Here is a 21,344-nt window from a genome sequence, read left to right on the forward strand (position 1 = left end):
CATCAAACTTGGGTCACATGCACCACCACTCTCGGCCTTTATCACACCCTGAGCACGGCACCTTCCTCGCTAACTGCTGCCAGGAACTTTTGGGTTCACCGAGCTTTATCCTGCAGATCACTTTCCGAAGAGCTGCAGCCGCTGCTGGTCCATCATCTCGCATCTGTGTTGACTGAGTTGCAGCTGCAGCTCAGATGTGCAGCAGGGTCTTTGTCTGGGTTTAAATATTCAAATGATAATCTTTGGTATGCCACACTCATGGCCTGCTTTTATGGATTCTTTACTATTTTTAATAATTAATGTCCTTTGGCTGTAAAAATATTACAAGGGAGAATTTTTTTTTTTTTTTTTTTTTTTTTTACACTTTAATTCATTGTGAAGTTGTACCTTTAGGTGCCACATTTCCATTCTTTAATTTCAGATGAATAAGCCTTCTCATCTCAAGTAATTACTTAATCAAGCATCACTAATATGTGAGGATGAGTATATAGAAAGCTAACCCGGCTCCTTTAAATTCCCCCAAGCATGCCCAAACCCTCCCTTGGGTTCCCATGGCAACACCTTCCAGGGTTCAGTATATGAGGCAATTTGATTGTTCCTTGTAAAATAGTGTATAATGTATGGGCCTTATTTTAATTCCAGTCTGGTGTTATTGATCTGTCTTTAATGATAATTAAAGCAATCATATAATTGATAGAATCTCATCTCTGTTTATCACCCGCCTCTGATTCTCTTTTTCTATTAATGAAATAAAGGTGTGGCATTAGTATCAACTGGTACGCTTTTAAAAAGAGAAGGTTTACTGTCAGCAGCCCTTTATAAAGAGGATTCCTGCTCCTGTGCGACGGCTGATCATATCAGCAACAGTGATACAGTAAAGATACGCAGTGTAACCTTGACACACACACACACACAGGCTGATTTTTGTTCCTCTTAACAAAGAAAGTCTTAAAACTGTTTAAAGGCATCCCAGCCTTTCTTTGTTTTATTCACTGACTTGGTTCAAAGTTTGCACAGCATATTCTGAAAAAGCTTTTGATTTGAGTTCAGTGACCGAACATCCTTTCACAGGCCATTACCAAGTGTTGGATCACTGCTACAGGTTCAAATTTCACACAGTTTCAGTATAATCTGAGCGCACTGGTTTGGGCAACTGACTGACCGTGAAAGTGTTGCTTTTATTTTCTCTGGCAGACCTCTTATATGGACTGCGTTAACAGCTATGCAGCAGCTATTTTCATTATGAATTGATCCAGATTTTTATGATTAATACTTGAGTCTATGAAACTTTAAAAAAAAAAAAAAAAAAAGCTTGCCACAAATTTGCAGAGCCAGATGTGATTTTATCTTATTTCATTTGACCCAAAGCTTAATGGTAGCTGATACAAATATACCAAGTAATGCATTGAAAAACTGAGATAATTTATTGTGCTATAGTTGTGGCCTTCTTAGACACATTTCATGAAAAAATTCATATCAGCTAGATATACTTTTTGATCACAGTGAGAAAGAGTCGTTCTCTGATGATTTTTATGCTGCTACCTGCACTCTTTTAACTGCAGAGTGAACAAATCTTAGGAACAGACCTTTATCTGATGTCCTTGTTCAGCAGGAGGCTGTGATTTATTAGCCTCTGCAACCACGGCTCTCCATGACCCAACAGACCCCGCTCTTATCCTCCAAGCAGTGAACACTGCTGCATGCAGCACACCCTGCACTCACAGTGCAAGAGCTCCCTCTACTGCTCCATCTTGGTAATGATTATTTTCATTCAAAAGTGCCATTAACTCTGATAAGTCTGGTATAAGAGAAATTACGCATCACATCATTTGAACACAAAGAAATTGCAATGAAAAGTCCAGTAATCTCTCAAAAGTAGTTTATTGTGCCTCTCACTGTTTATATGGCTTTTCTTTGTATGACAAGAGTTGACATAAACAGAGGAAGGACAACACCTTGGCCATGTTGAAAAAACATAACACAACATAATCTCAATGTTTTGCCTGCATTACCATCACTATCACCATGACGGCCCAGCAGAAAGAAAAAGGATGAGGTCACACAAGAGTTTCTGTGTGACAGCACCATGCCAAGGACATCCACCCATGACTGAAAACTTCCTAAAGCATTCACACTCACATGCACACTCACACGCAACCACGCACGCACGCACACACAATGAGGAGACCTGCCCGTATTTAGAGGATGGGACCTCTTGCTGCTACAGAAAGAATGCTTGTATTGCTTCAAAGAGGGAGCGAGAGAAGAAAAAAAAAACCTCTGTACTGTACATCAGCCGTGCTTTCCCAGCTGATCACCCACTGTGACATTTTGGCAATAAAGAAATGATACATGAGAACACACAATCCTCCACTCTTCTTCAAAAAAGGGAGAATATACACAAGAAGACAAGATGATATAATGGCTTTTGGGATGAGAGGGCAGTTTGCTGCATGGATACCAGTGTGAACGCAGGCGGGACCCTGATTATGATGATGATGATGGTCCCTCCTCACTCTCTGGAGAGACAGACTGGTATCCATGCCGTTTCTCTGACTTGTCATCTTTTATGTACACAAAGTGGGGTTGAGAATCGCATAGTCAAGAATGCACGCATAAATATTGCCTGTTTCTAGCATGCTGGGAAGCAGCTAGGGTTTGGTCCTTACTGAAAAGCCCTGAGTCTGATTCCAAAATGTCTTCCATAAAGATTCCTGCTTGCATATGCCTTTAATGGTTGTGTTGATGCATATGATACTAGTACGCTGGGATGCTTATACCTGTGTTGAATGAGCATGTTAATGTACTCCTATCATCAGGGAGTGCTCTAAGATCGTATTTAATAGGTTGATGTTACCATCAATTTTGACATGCTAACTGGGACATATGCTCACAGACAGTAGCTCTACACTTAATGGAAGAGATGTGCCTTACTTAAACAGAGGATCAGAAAAGTGCTACATATACGGTCAAGTCTAAATCTCTGATCCTTGCACTTTGTGCCAGGTTGACACATCCGCTACCACTGAGCGTAGAGTGAGAGGAGTGTGTATTTTTGTTCTATGTGCTTGTGTGTGTATACACTGCCCAAGATATTTAGAGTGTGTTTTTAGTGCATGTGTGAGTGAGCATTCTGCCATGAGGATCGCTGGATTGGATCTGGAGTCCCTGCCAGTAGTTAAACTCATGCTCCACAGATGACTGTTCCTAACTTTGGCACAAAGATACTTATTTCCTGCACTGACAGCATATGCTGGCTGCAGCAACAGCATAAAAGAATAATGCCAATTACCTGATAACAGAAACTGGTTAAATCGCTGCAACAACAAAAAAAGTCCTGGGTTGATTATCATCCACAGTGAGCCAAAGTGCTCAAAGAAGCCGGAGCTAAGCATATGTAGCTGATAAGGAAAACCCAGCCAGTTGTGATTACCCTTCTTTCCATCTGAATATCTTCTCAGGAAAGCTCTTCAAAGAAAAAATCTTGTCTAAAGGATTCATATATAAAACCAGAATAACAAATAAAAACAAAATATAATGGTATATAGATATGTATGGACTTATTCATAAACTGAAAAAAGAAAAAAAAAATGAAAACAATATTCAAAAACAATAAACACAAAAACAAAAGATTTGCATACTCAATTTGGCTTTGCCCTGTACTCTTGCTTTCATTTGACAAATGTGCTTGTTGTAATCCATTAAAGTCAACTGCTTAGTTCTGGTGTCTGGTTTGGAGGCTCCCCTGTTTAGATATAAACAACAATAGTGAGGTGGGGTGGGGGGGGGGGGGGCGAAAACAACAAACATTTAGCTTTCTCAAAGAGGTCATGTTCTTTTTGTCATGTTAACTTCCCTCTCGGCCGCACCAGGAGTTCAAATGGTTTACTGTCATCTCTCCTTGACCTCTCATTTTTTCTGCATTTCACTTGTCATGGACCGTGTGGCCTGAGTTAGAAATGTCTATACGCTTAAGGCTCTGCTGTGCTCAGTTGAGGAGGACACAATGATGTGCAGTAAGGAGAGAGAAGGGGAGAAGGGAAGGCCAGCATTTTCTTGAGGCAGGTGAGTGAATGAGGTTGTGCTGTATATGTGTATGTTTAATTTTGTGTGTGTGTGTGTGTGTGTGTGTGTGTGTGTGTGTGTGCGTGCACGCGTGTGATGAACCTGTGTGTCTATGTATGAAATGCTCTTTTCACTGCACCCTCCCAGCAAGGCCTTTCCTAGACCCATCTATGTTATCTAAAACCCCCAGGGTTCCCCGTCACTGTCCGAGCCCCTGTCTCGCTCTTCATCTCCCGCCTCGTCGTCGTCGTCTTCGTCCTCCTCTTCTGGTGACGGCTCACTGCCGTTTTCATTGGCCCAGCTGTCATCCTCATCCTCAGCCTCCTGCTTTAGGACCAGGGCTGGAGGTGCAGCCGCAGGTTGTGCTGGTGGTGGAGGCGGTGGGCTCTCGTTGCACTCTGTTTGGTCGTCAAAGGCCTCCGGGTTCTCGAGCATTTCCCTGATCAATGGAGGCATTGGCCCTGGGATCTCCATCTTCAGAGTGATAGCTCTTTCTGCACCTGAAAATAGGAAGCATGGAGTTGGTGGATAATTAATATAATTACCTCTTAAAAAACATGGACACATTGAAAACAAAACAAAAAACAGGAGTAAAGCTGGAAGAGGAACTAGTAGAGACTCCTGTAAAACATGTCATCCACTTGCTGACAGTGACCTTAGGAAAATGGTCAGAATTCAATCTTAGAAAGCACTCTCTCCATACTGACCCTTCGTACTGATGCCCCTGAGGTCAGTAATCTTCATCAGCATGCGTGGGAACATGTGGGGCTTGTTGGGGCGGCGGCGACGGGCATAGATCTTCAGAGCCTCAAGTAGAGGCTCCTGTAGTTTATCCACTTTCTGGGGCTCTTCTAAATCCATGCGGTCTGGTGAAGAACGCAGGGAACATATCAGAATCAGACGGTTTTTATTGCCATATGGGTGAACAGGTTCACAGCATTAGGAAATTGCTGCGGTACTTCGTGCTTACAGAAAAAAAACAAAAAAAAAACAAATAAGTATAAAAACTATAAGACAATATACAAGTATACAAATTGCAAATATACAGAGATATTAGAGCTATAACTATAGCACAATATTACAAAATTACAAAATATACAGTGCAGAGACTAATTAAAAGATAAAAGAATGTAAACTATATTCCACTAATATGTACATCAGTGCAGTCAGACAGGTGCATAGACATAGGGTCATCAGCGTTTGTGGAGGGTGGTGGTAACAGTCTTAGGGTTATTGTTCATGAGTCCAACAGCAGAGGGGAAGAAACTGTTCTTTCTCTCTTTTTTTATATGGCACAGTTTGAAATGATCTTTTATATATATATGAAATCTAATATGCTTAATTTTCATTTTGCTAAAGTCACTTCCTCTTTATAACAGAGGAAGTGATAACACATGTATGCTGCAGTACCTCCACAGATGAGGCAGATGGCGCTGAGGAGGCCGGTTTCTGTGTCATCCATCTCCAGGGGTAGAAGTTGGCCTGCAAAGGCAAAAACCAGGTCTGTAAGTGGTCCGAAGCCCGCATTGTGCATCTGAGTCCGGTTCAGAGTCAGGCCATCGGAGAACGTCATAGTGTCCTGTTCCGGGGTGTAGCGTGTGCAGATTCTCAGCATCTAAAAAAGCAAGAAAAGCAAGAAAGGCAGAAAACTTTATAAGCATTAAAAAAAATGAAGTAATATAATACGAGTTCCTACAACACTAAAATATTTGCAGCAGTTAAAATTGATTGAAATGAGCTCCAGGCTATTTGTGTATAACTATTTACTTATATATAGTAGATTTATCTGGGCAAACTTTAATGCACTACCACTTTTGACCACCAGATGGAAGTATACCCATATCTCAGCATAAACGTTGGCACAATCATTTATTTTCAAAAGTGAGTGAAAAGGACAGAAGGAAAAACAAAAGCTCCTCACCAATATGTCCAGACAGGCGGACTTAAGCAGAGTGATTTGGTCTGCGATGGTGAGGCTGGTGAAACCTGGCAACCGCTTGGCAAATTCTACTATCTTGATGATGCATTTGGTGGAGAGCTCGCTAAACTTGTCCCATAGCCCTAGATCAAGCTGGACCCGATGGTCTGAGCTGGAGTTCTGAACAAAAAAAAAAAAACACCCACAGTTAAGAATGTCATGCAAGAAGAGGTGTACAACCATGTATGCATCAAAGGCAAGTGTCACCGAGCTGTGCAACACATTTACATTTTACATCAATCAATGAGGGGCTTTTGGAGGGGGGGGGTGTCCATTTACATGTTGCATCAGTCATTCTGAGGCCACACAGATGGCTTAATAGGGAACTGAATTAGTTAAGCCACCGCTAGGTTGGGAAAGTTACCGTGAATTTACGTCAGAGTGCAATTTGGGAGGTTCACTGATGATTAGCTGAGAGAAAGTTTCCAAACACAGCAGTGAAAGATGAGAGTTTATGTGTATGACTTACGGTGGTGTATTTGCCCAGCTGGCAAAGTGACGGGAAGGTTTCTTGGTGAGCCTTGCTGACTTTGTTGACTAGCTCCTCTAGCTCTCCACTTAGTTCATAGCTCTCTGGAAGCACAACCTCCTCCTTCACATCCTTCTTCTTCTTGTTTCTGTCATTGCGCACCGCTACGTAAAAGGGGGAAAAAATAAAACCATCAGTTAGGAGACATATTCGTCACTAATTGGTACAAAATTATTTCCACACGCAATGTTAAAGCTCATCCAGAGAGTTAATTTAATCTATCTGTTGAGTGTCTTTCACTGCTGCCAAGGAGATGTTACATGTTAGTGGAAACCAGAACCTTTCTGCTCTTAACAGCATTAACATATTTCCTTGAGACCAGCACGGACACTGGCTATCTCCTTCTTATCACCCACTGGCTTCCTTGTCCATCTCTCTCTATCCATTTGACCGGTGCACATAAGCCAGTCCACGCTCTCCCTCTCTGCCTCTTCTCCCACCACCTCCTCCCATACTTTCCTTCCTCTCAGGATATCCAGTAATAGCAGAGGCACAATGTGATCCCGGTCTTAACACACATCCCACACAAACATTACACCCACATACATGTCCCCTGGGCTTCATGAAGGGCAAGAAACTGCCACTTACACGCAGCTGGTCACACAAAAGGTTCAAATAAAAATGTCCCCCAAACTGGTGTTTCTGATTGTGCAAACAGCGTGAATCCTGTTCTTATTACGTTGGTCAAAACTCCAAATCTTGTTTTCTCCCATGTTGTCTTTATGAATGAAAGCAGTGTCTGTGCTGGCCAGGGGGGCGAGGTTTTGTGGTGAAACAGGAAGTCAGATTCATTTTGTAAAGGGATTAGTCATATGATTGGTACAGTGCCCAGCCTCGCCCTGATCACCACCCCTGGTAGGCTCATCATCTGCTTCTGTCTTTGCTGCCTAGTTTCCCCAGAGTGTCTGGATGAAAATTAACAGATCAGTAAGAGAACCGAGAACCTGCTGTCTTTATGTGTGTACTGTGGAAGTGAGTGAGTGACCCTGTTTTTCAAAATGGGTCTCTCTATCTCTTCAACCCTAGGGGACTCACCTTCCTTGGACATGCCAACCTCGAAGCACTTCTGCAGCCTGCAGTACTGGCACCGGTTGCGTGTGACCTTGTTAATCTGACAGTTTTTATCTCGGTGGCAGGTGTACACCATGTTCTTCTGAATACTGCGACGGAAGAAACCCTGGAACATCAGGAAGCGAGACACAAAAGGGGAGAGGGCAAAGGAGAATGTACAATATAGTTATCATATAAAGGCTGTGACATTTGGCTGTTTATCTTTCAGCTGCCCTCCGTTTATCCCCATTTTATCATGTGAATCCAAAACAGAGAATCAAATTTTTCATTTCAGAAAACTCAGTGCTTAAGAGGCTGGTTCTTCTCACCTTGCAGCCTTCACATGAGCTGACCCCGTAGTGGTACCCTGAGGACTTGTCTTGGCACACAAAGCAGGGCTTGTAGACACGAGGTGGGGGAGGTGGAGACGGAGAACTGGGTACCATCTCCTCTGAACTGCTGCTCTGGGTCTCCACCGCTGTGACAAGGGGAAGAAAAGACAGCAGAGCACATGAACAGATATTTTCTTACTAGTCATTATCCTAAAGCTATTGCTCAGTCTGCAAATGCCACATGTGCACTTGTCAATACATGTAGCAGATGTGGACAGATAATTACACTTAGAAAAGATATGACAGCTGACAGGAGTTCCAGAGAGCGAGATACTGACTAAAATTCATACTCACTTGGTAAACAATTTGCCTGGAGGTGGTTTGCGATACATTTTTCATTTACTCATCTCTACATGAGACAACATTAATTAGTCTCAAAAGATAACATACAAACTACATAGCAAGAGTGTCTATTTCTTGGCACCAATAGTCACGAAGAGACAGAACTCAGGGGCCCGTTTGGGGGCATGATTGGTTAATGTGAACACATTAAATGAATGAAGAAGGACTGTCTGACAGCAGTGAGAAAACTGCTTTTTTTCCCCATCACTACGCTGTGCCTGACAGTGTCAGACAGATTATTCGATAAGGACAGGTGACAGAGCAAGCTACTGAGTCAGGAAAAGTCAGGAAAGCTGGCTTTTCCTCATTCCACTCACTGACAACAGCTCATGTGTACATCTTGCATGCACAGCGTACGCACATGACAAACACACGGGCATGCAAAGCTGGTGTAGGGCCCTGCTTCTAGGTTTCAAACTGGAACACAGCTGTGACATCAGTGCTTACTCAAGTCACATAATTGATATGGTATATTATACTTCATTATATTCCAAAGTGGACCCCATATACGTTTTTTTGGAAGTTCAAGTGTGCAGAGTATGGATTCCACACTTCCCCTGAAAAACATAAGCTCCTGGGCAGATACAGGGCCAAAAAGCACACATGCTAGTCTGCACAAAATCACGGACACACATACCCCCCCAACCCCTCTTGCCCACACACACACACACACACATGCACACAAACACTTTCACCCTTGGTCACCCTCTAACTTCAACCCCCTTCTCTTCATCCCACCACCCCCTGACACACAAACCCTATTTTTCTCTTGTTTCCTGGCCCTAAATTCCTCAGTGCAGCCCTGCCACGTTTTAACAGAGGACTATGCTCGTAAGTTGGCCTATAAAGGCAGTCCCATGGCTGGACTGGAGGCCCCAGCCCGGCTGGCCTGCACTTTATTGGGACTCAGTCACCTTGGGCAGCTATTCACACCACCAGCTGTAGCTCCCAGCCCGTAAAAAACAAAAAAAAAAAAAAAAAAAAAAAAGAAAGGAGAAAAAAAAAAGCCAATCATAAAATAAAAAACAGGGAGGCTCTAAAATTCTAACTTTTACTGCCCCCTCCTCTCCCCAGCACCTTCAATGGAAAGCACAGAGGACTTGCCTAAACTTAACCTACAACCCCCCCAACACACACACACACACACACACAGCAGAAGCAAAAAAAAAAACACCAGCATAGTTTTTTTTACTAGAGAAGGGAGACTTCAAAAAGAAGGGGAAAAAAAAGGGGGCGTAAAAAGAGGAATTTGATATAAAGCAGAGAAAGGGGAAGAGGGAGAGGGGAGGACAAAGTTGCTCCTGAGGGCAAGTCTTGTTCAAGACCAAGTTGACGATTACTACTACTTCTGCTGCAGCTGCTCTGACTGTCCTGCAACTACCTCATTAATGATAGGAACAGAAATATGTCAGACATTTTTTATTTGTTGCCTGCCGCTTAAACATCTGTTTTTCATATGTATTTTTATATTTGACTCTTCAGAAATCCAAATTCAAAGTCCTCCTTTGAAAACCCAGCTTTGCTGGAGGTAAAGATGTTTTCCATTAGTTTTTAGACCAATCCCAGAGCCAAATGCACAAATCAATCTAAAATTTGAAGTTTACACCGTCTGAATGTTTCTACAGAACGTCTCATATCTCCTTGGCCAGAATGTAACAAAACGGCAGGGTCAGTGGGAGAACAGAAACACTCTGAACGCACCATGAACCACTGTTTATGCAATAATAACAGCAGCAAATGAGGCTCCAGACCAAGCGCTGACAACCCCTCAGAAAAGGACAAACCATATGTGGCGTCAAGTAACGAACACTGACTGACACCACGTAAATGGATAAAGAAAGAGGGTCAAAGAGAGAAAGTCCATCTTGGAGAAAACCCGGAGAGAGGTGACAGAGAAAATACATCAGGGTCTGTCAACACATTGAACCTGGTTCCTGCTGGAGAACATGACTCCTGAACCCGCCTCCCAGACTTCGCCTTATTCAGCCTACTCCATCCAAATCCCCTGCACCACTTACCCCAGGGCGCCACAGTCAGAGGGCCCATTCAGATGGCTACCCTGAGCCTCTTTTCTCAGTCTCTTCAACTCAGCTCATCACTGTTTAGAAAACAAAGCCCAGTGAAATGAGAGGCCCTTCTTATCAGCTCTTTGAGTCCTGGGGCACCATTTGCATGACAATCCGTTGTCTAAGGCCTGTGAGCTGATGATGGACAGATGAGATGAAGAGTGGGGTAGGTAGGGGGGCTGCTGCTGTTGTTGGGGGAGGAGAAGAGGAAAAGAAAGGAAAGAAGAAGGTATAGTCAAGATATCAGTAGTCGCTATTAGCTTCATGCTAAGTATCAGTTTATTCCCTAATCCCTTGTTGCAATGCTCTCAGTGCACAAGTGGTCCAGCTGCCACTGAGCAAACCTAATCCTCTGGTCACAAATACACACTCAGTGGTTATAAATTATAGGCACACACAGCAATCTTCCCCACTAACATTCACAAAAATACTTCACCCTGAGTGGGATGAGCACTATACCACTCACCACATCCTCATTAGATGACAGAAATAGCTGTTTAGCTGAAGGTGAATTCAACTAGGTCAATTACAGTGAATTCTAGGTCAAGTTAACCGGGTCAATCAGCGTCCCTTCAGGATCAACAGATACAATAGCAGAGAAAAAGACAGAATAGGAAGAAATAATATGGAAAGCACGGGACTTTCTGGCAACACTGAGGCTGCCTGCTGTTCACTCAACTGGAAAAAGGAGTGTTTCCAATGTATGTGAGCAAAAGCATGACTATGCAGCTCCTGTTTTGTGTTGCAACACACTCATTTTAACTGAGCAGCATATGACATTCTGGCACTGTAACAAGTATTCTTTCACAATAGGTTTGCAGATTTTGTCTACGTGACTTGTCGGTGTGATTGAATCTTCAGTGGGACGCTCTTCCACAAGGTCTAGCCTTGGCATGTGAGAGCGAACGAATAGGCGTTTTCTGTCTGGGGGACAATGTACACGCTGCGCAATACAAAAACATCTGTAGGATGTGTGTAGGTGTTCATTTTCATCTTTGTGCTGTTTTCACGTGCAACTCCAGCCAGCGGTGCAGTTCTGTCTCTATAGCGTACATTTCACTTGCAAATGCCGGACTATTTGTAACAGTGCACCACTGAGCTCCAGTGTTCCCTATTAACCCCCCCCCCCCAGTGTGTGTGGCTCATTGTGTTGATGTTTTCTCTGTTAGTATTAACCTGCAAGCACGGGCATGTGTGGCCTTTGTCTCCACCTCAATTTGCACTAAAGACCCTGCAAAGTTGTAGTTCTTGCTGAAAACACTGAGCAGTAAAAACTGAGAGACTTTGAGGCAGAGTGGGAGAGTGGGAGAGGATGGGCACACAGTAGGGTTCAATGTGAAAAGAAGGTAGGGTACTGGGCAGAGAATAGTGGCAGAAGGACAGCAGATTGAGAGAGGATGTGAACAGTGGGCTCGGAAAATTGCTGGCACACTAGGTGGGGCTTTCGAGGGTGCCCTTGGCCCTCTACACCATGACAGAGGCCACAGTACCATAGGGTACGACCGACTGACCATCAGCACATGGAACAGGTTTCTTTGAAGAAGTGAGCTTCATGAAAGAGGAAAAGAAAGTAGCACCACACCCTTGTCAGTGGTGCCAGCATATATTACTCTCCTTCTCTGTTTTTCTTTGCCCATGTCTTCCTGCTATCACTCTTGAGGCTTCTGCTACAAGGTCCCACACAACAGACTTGTTTCCTTCCTCTTTTCAGCGCCAGCGTTTCCGGAGGATCTTCGTCACTGCTTTTGTTGCCACTTCTCAGTATCCCTCACTGTTACACCTTCACACGTGTTCTCATTTCCCACTGCTACTCTGCTCAACCTATATATAACACACATGAACTACACAGGTACTCAAAATGTTACCTGTCTATAAGTGAAAAAAGACATTTAAAAAAGTTTAAAAACAAAAAGAGAGAGAAATGTGAGGAATTCCTGTGCTGACAAGGAGGGGGATACTTTCATTAAAGGAGCAGGAGCAACACCTTTCAACAGCTGTCTCACACAAATTGACACACATTCACTAACGTGCCTGTAAAGAGACACTGTGTCTTTTGAAACAAGGTTTATAAGAAAAGAGGACAGCCAATCGGGAGTTGGCTCAGGTTTAAGAGGTGAAAATGAACAAAGTTGGATAGGTATTAAGAAGCACACAGTCCTTCAGGAATTTAGACCTTTCTGTGTGGAACCAGAAGAAAATAATGAGGCAAACAGATATGTGAACATTCATGACGCACACACACACACAAGCTGACGCCAGACCAGTATGTTGAGTAAAAACCTTTTCCCATTTGCTCATGCCTACTGTGAATAATAATGACAAAACCGTGGAGAATGGCACAATGTGACAGGGCACACAAGCTCCTGCCAACACACATTTTTATCTTTAAAAAAAAAAAAAAAAAAAAGGCAGGGGGACAAAGCAGGAAAGACAGCAGGTGGGACAAGAATGTATCCTCAGGGCATGTTTTAAAAAAGTGGAATTACACTTGGAGTCTGGCGGTGCTCTCAAAACACCTGGTCTTCTTTATAGCACCTCATAAAGAGCCTTTTGATATTTTCTTGATGGAGTCGGCCAAGCAAACATTTGGCAGCATGCACCCCCCTCTTTTCCTGCACCACACAACCCTGTCAACAAACACATAAGTTGGCTTCAAACAGGCAAACTTGTCTACTGAGCCGCCTGTCCCCAATGAACCCAGCAAATAAAGTTTCCTTCAAATGTCCTTGTACCAAAAGAAGGTGCGAGAAGGTAGTAAACAGAGGAAAAATGAAAGGAAATATAACATCCATAAAAATATTTCAGTCAGCAGCCTTTTATGACTAGTGTAGGAAAAAGCAGGCAGTCAAGTGCAGATCTGTGGAAAAAATGCACCCCCTCGTCCCTGCTGTGAGCTCCAGCTGACTCTTCATCTGCCCACCAGAGAGGCGCACAGCTCACCTTCAGTGACTGGAGAGTGAACTCAAACCTGGCAATCCGGCACAGGGCCGGGCCATTGATCATGTCAAGAAGACAGGACAGCTCACAGGCAGGCAAGGGAGCAGACAGAGAGCGGAAACAGGCGCACAGGCGAGGTGAGGAGAGAGGAGAGGAGAAAACAGTCATCGAGGGAAACCCTGAGTCTTTGATCCTTGGGCTGTTTCTCGTCCTCCCAGACTTCCTCTCACCATCTGTAGCCCTGGCTCTCACCTGTCTGTCTTTGGCAAGGCCACTAGCACTCGTTCAATTGCTATTGCTTCCTCCTCACAACAATAGAAACTTACAAAAGTAGAAGTAGCCCAGCCGTGGCTGCAGCCTTGCTCTGTCAGAGGAAGTGAGTGAAAAGGCGGATAATGTAAACAACAACAGTAGTATTCACTCCAGCACATTGGGGAAGCACCGCACACCAAAGCATGCAAACGCAAACCTCCTATTGGAAGGAACAAGCACACCCACGAGTAGCAGCACGCAGTTCATTTCTACTCAACATGTAAATGTTCATGCCAAAGAGTTTGCACACACTACACAAAGCGGTTTCTTTTGCCGTTTTACTTGGCCTTTCCCAGGACGCAGCTCACTGACTGTTAAAATAAAAATCACGCAGCCAGCTGTCTAACTAACTTCTGTTATGATTTTACTGTGACCAGACGTGCATTTACAGTACATTTTCCTCCATGTAGTCACTTGGAAGAACTTTAAAGGAAGAACTCAGAGTGACTAAGATCAGCAGTGGCACAGCAGTGACAAAATGACTGTAGTTTCCTGACTTCTGAGTGAGCAGTCCATGTATAAGTAGTAATTTTTGAGGTTTTTAAACTGGCACAAAACCACCGAGTCCTATTAGACATAAAAGTTAGTCTGAGAAACTTCTGCTTTGAGTGGCTCAGTGAAGCAATGATGCATATCGAAGTTTTTCACTTTTGCTTGATAACCAACCACCAACAGGTTGCCCAACTCTCTTTGGGTGGAGGCACTCACAGATCACTGATGTGACAGCCAGATTTGAGCCATACAGTGATTCATTTCCTGCCGTGACTGTCTCTACAGATGTCACAAAACGAAGTTCCACATCAGACTAATACATGGAGTATTAAAGTCACATTTTGACATTTTGAAAACTACCATTCAGTGAACACATCACTGAGAAAGTAAGCCCATTCAGTCAGTTCCCTTAACAGCAGTTAACCTGAGTGGGTTGAGCATTCTTAAACAGGCCATAAATCACCCCAAACTGCCCCTAATTCATTTGCTGGATTGTTTCCTGTCAAACTGGCTGTCTGTTTGGTTTTCTCTCTAGTGTTTTATGGCAAATGTGAGATGTTCTTACCATGAGGCAGAAGCTGATAAATCCAGGCCTAATGGCAGGCTACTGCCAGCACCCATTCACTCAAAGGGTCAAACTATAGTGAAGACGTGAACATATTATTTGCTAGTGTGTAGCCACTGAAGACCATATGGTGTTTTTTGGGGGGTTTTTGTGCTTGTGAGAGTGTCTCATAAATCTAAGGGCCCAGACAAACAGTAAGTGTGTTAACATTACATTAGTAACCTGGTAGTAGTTCTTTTTTTCTGCAGTAACTTGATTTTGAATGAACAATATAAATATTTAGGTACCTACATTAACGCAAGAGAAACCTAATATCATAGATACTAGTTTACCCATAAATGGATTAACAGATTAACAGAGGTATTACAAGTGTGCATGGCAAAGAGGAACAGGGAACAAGGAAATGCAGTGCCGTGAAGGCAACACGGTGGGATGAAAGAAAAGATCACAGCTGAAACTGTTCTTTTATCCAAAATATAAATATCCAAAACCCAGATAAAAGCAAAGCTAAAACAAATCATTCACAGCAGCTGGACTGCAAATTATTCATAAAACTCAGATACATGCACACAGCAAAAGGAAAAACTCAGTGGCGTGAGGGTATTGGTTAAAAACACAACAGTAGGCTGGAGAGAAATCTGATTACTGATCAGCTGTATTTAAAGTTCTCATGATGTGAACACATCCTCCTGTTTCCTGGTTTAACCTGATTTCTTCCAATAACCTGGTTTCATATGCATTCGTAACCACCCACACACACACACACACACACACACACACACACACACGAATTCATGTTCCTCCTGTAAAAAGTCTCAAAATGTCAGCTAGGCTCACAATTACAGGCATGTCAGCTTACACACACACCTGTTCCTCTAAGAGATCACACACAAAGGCACACTGAAATGGACATATGCCCACAAACAAATGTAAGCTAATGAAAGAGTATATAAATGAACTCGTGCACCATTTCCAGAAAGATGGTCATGTCAGTTGCACATACGCACATTGGCAGGATTTGACTAATGTCAAAGGAAAAACAACACCGATGGGCTTTCCTCCCTCCCCTCCTTCCACCCACTCTACGCCAACTCCTCATCCATCTCTCTCCACCCCTGAGTCCAGATAATAGCTGTACTACTCCAGCCGCTCACCACTCCCTGCCAAACACTGTCGGCTGCGTAAACACAACCCATTCACACATACACAGGAGGAGGACAGTCGGGCTCGTCTGGGTTTCTAGTCCCGACTTGGCTATCCGAGGGCTCCACTTCTCCTAACACCGACCCCCTAGCAACAGTCGAGCCAAGCCGTCAGTCAATAACACACTGGTAACAGAACTACTTTCTCCATAGCCAGCTCGCACACAGCTCTGAGCTGACATGCACATGCTCCTATGCTATAAACAAACGTGCATGTGCAATGGTACATCACACGCTCACCAGTGAAATAAAATCGTTCAGGTGCAGGCATTAATACAGCACGTACATGCATAGTTTGCCGATTGCCCACGCCTTTGTGCAACGGAAAATGTGTCTGGCAGGCAAAGAGCTGTTCTCAGTAAACAGCTACAATAGCAGCAGCCAGACACGAGTGTTAGGGTGGGCAGCCACAATACCACTGGGACCAGCAAACTATTGTGAAAGCACTCACAAAAGTCTAGATTTTATACTTAGCTAGAGCTCATGTACAGAGGCAAACTGTTGGCCCAGTTGCCTCATAACAGCCACGGTTATCATGTTGTGCTCCACAACTCGTCAGCTGATCACAGGTCCTCGTGGCATTTCAGAGTACTCTCTCTTGTGAAATACTGTTTTAAAAGATGGACAGGAAATCAAAAACAGCCCTTTTCCCTTCTGCCTACCCATGGTGGTTGATGAGCCTTATTTACAGTGGTGTGACTGACGTTGCTGTCGGGCTATAAACTGCTATAAACTGCTGGAGCTGGATTCCAGCACTGGCCTGAGGAATCCAGCTTGGCACACTGTCCGTCTCTGGATTTGATACAGCAGTCTGGGCGCCCAACACCAGCCAAACAGGCACGTAAACTGTGCATGCGTCAACACAGAGGAGCACACATACAAACACCACACACGCAAGCGCAGGTTAACACTCTCTGATTTATGCCTATGTAAAACCACGCACAGGAGGGGGGCTTGGGGAAAAAACTTGAAGCAACTGCTAGGACTGAATCTGTTTATTTATAGACAGCACTGCCTATTAATGGGCTCAGCTATTACTGCAGGGCTGTGAACAAGGTGGTGTGATACTGCAGCAAGTAGGTCTGACACCAAAAATGGGTTCATGCTATAAAAATGATTTCCATGTGGTAATGTACCATTGCACAATAAATGGAACTACTGTATGGTTAGAATGAACCAGCAGGCCTATTATTTTTATTTAACAACTATTTTTTGTTCCTATTCTATTTATCAAAACAAAGAACACTGCAGCCGTCTGAGCTACTGCAAAATAAAGTATTACATCTAGAATACTGTATTCCTCTAGACATTAATGAACGATTTAGTCGATTATAATGCATTTGCAGGTGTAGATATAATGACAGTTTGAAGTGCACTTTAAGTGGTCTACTTTTTATAATTAAACTTTGCAATCAAAAAAAAACAAAACAGACCTCCCTTTGATGCTGAGTATTTTCCTCTTAATGGATTTTTTGTTTAAAAAGTTAATTTAGTTGCACCGGCTTTATGTTTTTTCCCTCCATCATATCAATTACAACTCATTGACCTTGGACTGGCTTAATCGTTCTAAGTTCAGCACATTGTTTTGACATTATCTTGAAAAGATCAGCTATATAAACATATGACGTTAGTGACATTCATTAGAAGTGTAAGTATGGTCGCTTTAATTCTCTCTTTCTTTTGCACCCCCCCCCCCCCCCTTACACACACACACACACACACACACACACACACACACACACACAGAAAAACACCACCCCCTTACCAACATACCACCATCTATTCCTAGCCCTGCCCCCTCAGGCATTCTAATCTTTTAATTGAATCTTTTGTAATTATAATGAAATAACTGCAGACTTCTATCAGGGAGAAAATGATCAGGCCAGAATGTGCCAGCGGTCACAGGAAGCTCTTATTTCTCTGCTGCTGCTGCCGAGATCTATACCCCCCATTTCAATTAGCCCCTCAATTCACATTTGAACAGCGCATTAAGGGAAAACAAAGAGGTGTGTGTGCCAGTGTGTGTGTGTGTGTGTGTGTGTGTGTGTGCTTGTGTGTGTGAAGATGCACATAGTGACAAATTACACAAGCAATCTGTTAGTGCCAGATTGGGCTCTTATATGTATCGTTTGTGAGCATCACAATCCAAAGTGTGTTCAACAAGATGGAGCTATGAGTGTACTTGGGCGAGAAAAGAAAAAAGAAAAAACACTTTCCCTTCTTCTGACCCTGGAGAACTGCTAAAACGTAATTGCCTCATTCTTCTAAGCAAATGAACATTGACAGAGAGGGGATTGGTCGGCATAGGCTGTCTCAAATGGCTTCCCTGGCAGTTGACTAATTCAGTTCTCATTGACGTACGACTAAATCAGTGTCCATTATCCTTATGTGTAGGCCAGCTCAGATGTAGTACCAGCTCTGTGGCATAAGGCACTTAAGAGCATTACACAAGCCAAGCTGGTTGAAAGAGTCTCCTTTTCAGCAAGCTGACAAGCTTACCACACATGCAGAAGATCTGACATTGGCCAGGCTGTAGCCTCTGACTAACCTCTGACATTAAGGTCTCCCACTGCTGAACAAAACAACAAGAAAACTGACCACACACTTTTTAAGTCCTAAGATTGTCACTGGCTAATGGCCAACAGCAGTGGCACTTATCATTGCTGGAGATTAACTGCGAAGAGAATCAGTTATGCTCACTTTGTGGAAGATTTAGTGTAGACAAGCATTTTCTTATTGCATTTTTCACAGGTTATCAGAGAAATACAGGTTTTAGACTTCTAGTAAAAAGTAAAAAGTGGATTATTTTTTACAAATGTAAAACAAAACGTGTTTGAGAACAGTATTAATCCAGGACCAGGTGACTCTCTGGTGGTTATTTTGGTGTGCAGAGTGCGTGCTTGTGTGACTGTGGCATTAAGAGCCAGACAGGTCCCTCTGTTGTGCAGCTGGGTTGGCTTAATGAGATATCAGACTCAAACATCAATTCATCAGCTTCATTGATGAGGACAATGAGAGGCAACTGCTTCAGTAAAGAGGGGCATTATGGCTCCTTGTGCAGCAATAGGGCAGCTTTGTTTACAAAGGTTATTGGGCACACTGGGTTTGAAACAGTACACCAAACCAGCCACTTTGCTCTGCTCTGCTAACATACATCTCTTACCCTCAGGGCAGCATCTCCAGACTTTTTTTTCCCCCCTTCTTCTTTTAAATCTTTGACTTTGTGGAACAAAGACCCAAAAGAAAAATATACTTCTGAAATCTGAGGCCTGATTTTTTTAAATGTGTGCATGTGTGTGAACGGGTTAAAAGGAAAGGACCATAGAGGCCTGATTGATTAAATAAACAAATCTCTTCTTGTTATCATCAGGGCTCCCCTAGCTAAGCAGAGCAGGCTGGCTTGGCTGGAGTCCCCTCTGGCCTCAGCCTCCACTGACAGGGCATCTGTCTTCATTAAAGCTCAGCCAGTGTGCATGACGGCCACTGAAATGCTGGTGTCTTCACGATTAATGAAGACAGATGACCCCCCTCCCCGAGAAGCAGTAAAAAGGGACAAAAAGCAGGAGGATGAACAAACAGAAAAACACAAAAATGTATTTAAAAAAAACTTTCAAGGAGCTCCTAAAAATCAAGAGCAAAGTTAAGCTGCTTATCTGATTGCTCAGGCTCCTCTTATATTCTTGATTGTTTTTCCACTGTCATATCTGGCTTGGCTCCCTCCACACTTCTCCCACCATACCATGCATACCCCCCCCCCCCCCCCTCCTTTCCACTCTCACACACTCTCCCACAGCAGTAGCAGCCCCCTGGAAGTAGATGAAAATGGACCCCAGTTGTTGTTAGAGTCAAGAGTCTTGTCTGAAGTCAGCGGCAGAAGAAGGAAGAAGGAAAAAAAATGAGGTGATACGGAAAAAAAAGAGCAAGAGAGAGAAGAGAAACTTGGCCTGAATATCTCTCGGCTTTCTTGAGATTTGTATCTATTATTATTTATTCATGCATTTATGTGCTAAATAATTAATCTACTTACTAATTCATGGCTGTTTGGCTCTGGAGGAATATCATTATCCATCTAGTATCCAGAAGCATAAACAAACCTCTGACCTACAAAGACTGCAGCAGGCTCAACAAAACTTTTAACAACTGTAATGTTAAGACATCTGTCATCAACTTTTCATGAGACAGGCACTGGAGACAACATTTCTAGTGTCAACCCCACACTATGAATAGAAGATAAGCTGAATAAAGTGTATCTGGCACATTATTGTCTTCTCTTCCTGTCACTCACTAAACCTTTTCCTCTTTCTAGTATGCAGCACCTGGCAAGGTCAAACCCCAGGTGGCTAACATTGTCACTGAAACTTAACTCCATGGGCTCAAACTCACAAGTCAAACATGACCACACAAACACACAGAAACACATACACACTTTGCACATAATATCATAGCAGAGAACTTCTTTCAGATGGCTGAGCAGCTCACACTGGCTGTGAGAGGAGAGGAGAGGAGAGGAGAGGAGAGGAGAGGAGAGGAGAGGAGAGGAGAGGAGAGGAGAGGAGAGGAGAGGAGAGGAGATTGTCTGTCTCTGTCTTTTCCTGTGTTACTCTGTAGCCCCTGACAGCAGCCCCCTTGGCCAAGCCCTGAGGGGTAAACAAGCCAGCAATGAGAAAAAGAAGGAAAGAGAAAGAGAGAGAGGGAAACATGATTGTGTCATACAAGAAATCCAAACAGGATGCCACTTACACTGAACACTGGCACTGCCCGTCCAAGCAAAGGGGTCCAACCCAGCAAAAAAGGGGTTCGCTTTCCGCAGCATGCATGCACCACGACTGGTGACATCATAGAGCTGACGGGGGCCCATTCCCAGAGCCTCCATACAGTCAAACATGGTACCCCCCCACCCTCAGCAAAAATCAGCGAGAGCCCTCAGTCCTGCCTGTGTCCTGCCCTGCTTCCACTGCTCACGTCACTCACTGAAGCAGTGAGAAGAACACGCAGCAGCAACAGCTATCTGGATTCACTACCTTCCTTCCCCTCCCTTCCCTTATCTCGCACTGTCACTCTCTCTGCTGTCTTTTCCTTCCGATGCCGGAGTTTTCCTCTTTCCCTCTCAGCTGGAATGCAGATATGGTTCCTGACTGGCTGAGCTGAGCGTGACTCTGACTCTCTCCTCTCCCCCCTGCCCTTGGGTGAGCTGCTCCCTGTCTGCTGTAACAGACCTAAATAACAGCCTCTCACAGCTCTCACTGAGCCCCAGACACAGCGGAGTGAACCAACTGCTTCGGCGTGACGCTGCAAGAGGGGGTGGAGAGAAAGACAGAGAATGCCGGAGAGGGAGGGATAGAGAGAGGAACCCAGGAGGAGGGGGGGAGGGAAAGGGGCTGTCCAGCAGAGTCTGCACTGGAGGAAGAACTGAT

The 21,344-nt window shown here is 43.8% G+C and overlaps 1 protein-coding gene across 4 annotated transcripts in view; it reads right to left on the reverse strand.

The window, feature by feature from the left end:
• Positions 1-3,997: 3,997 nt before the first annotated feature.
• rarga (retinoic acid receptor gamma a) overlaps positions 3,998-21,344 on the reverse strand; it is a 41,058-nt gene continuing 23,711 nt past the window's right edge. For 3 of the 4 annotated variants that reach the window (XM_030732890.1, XM_030732889.1, XM_030732888.1), the window contains 7 exons: positions 7,952-8,100; positions 7,608-7,749; positions 6,513-6,676; positions 5,987-6,163; positions 5,476-5,680; positions 4,773-4,931; positions 3,998-4,565 (listed from right to left, as the gene is read on the reverse strand). In XM_030732890.1, coding sequence (XP_030588750.1) covers positions 4,243-4,565; positions 4,773-4,931; positions 5,476-5,680; positions 5,987-6,163; positions 6,513-6,676; positions 7,608-7,749; positions 7,952-8,100 — 1,319 coding nt within the window. In that variant the 3' untranslated portion in view covers positions 3,998-4,242. Of the gene's footprint in view, positions 4,566-4,772; positions 4,932-5,475; positions 5,681-5,986; positions 6,164-6,512; positions 6,677-7,607; positions 7,750-7,951; positions 8,101-20,670; positions 21,165-21,344 lie in introns of those variants that run through there. The other variant, XM_030732891.1, reaches the window with a different exon arrangement.

This window comes from Archocentrus centrarchus, chromosome 7, assembly GCF_007364275.1.
Source record: "Archocentrus centrarchus isolate MPI-CPG fArcCen1 chromosome 7, fArcCen1, whole genome shotgun sequence".
Taxonomy (NCBI): Eukaryota; Metazoa; Chordata; class Actinopteri; order Cichliformes; family Cichlidae; genus Archocentrus; species Archocentrus centrarchus.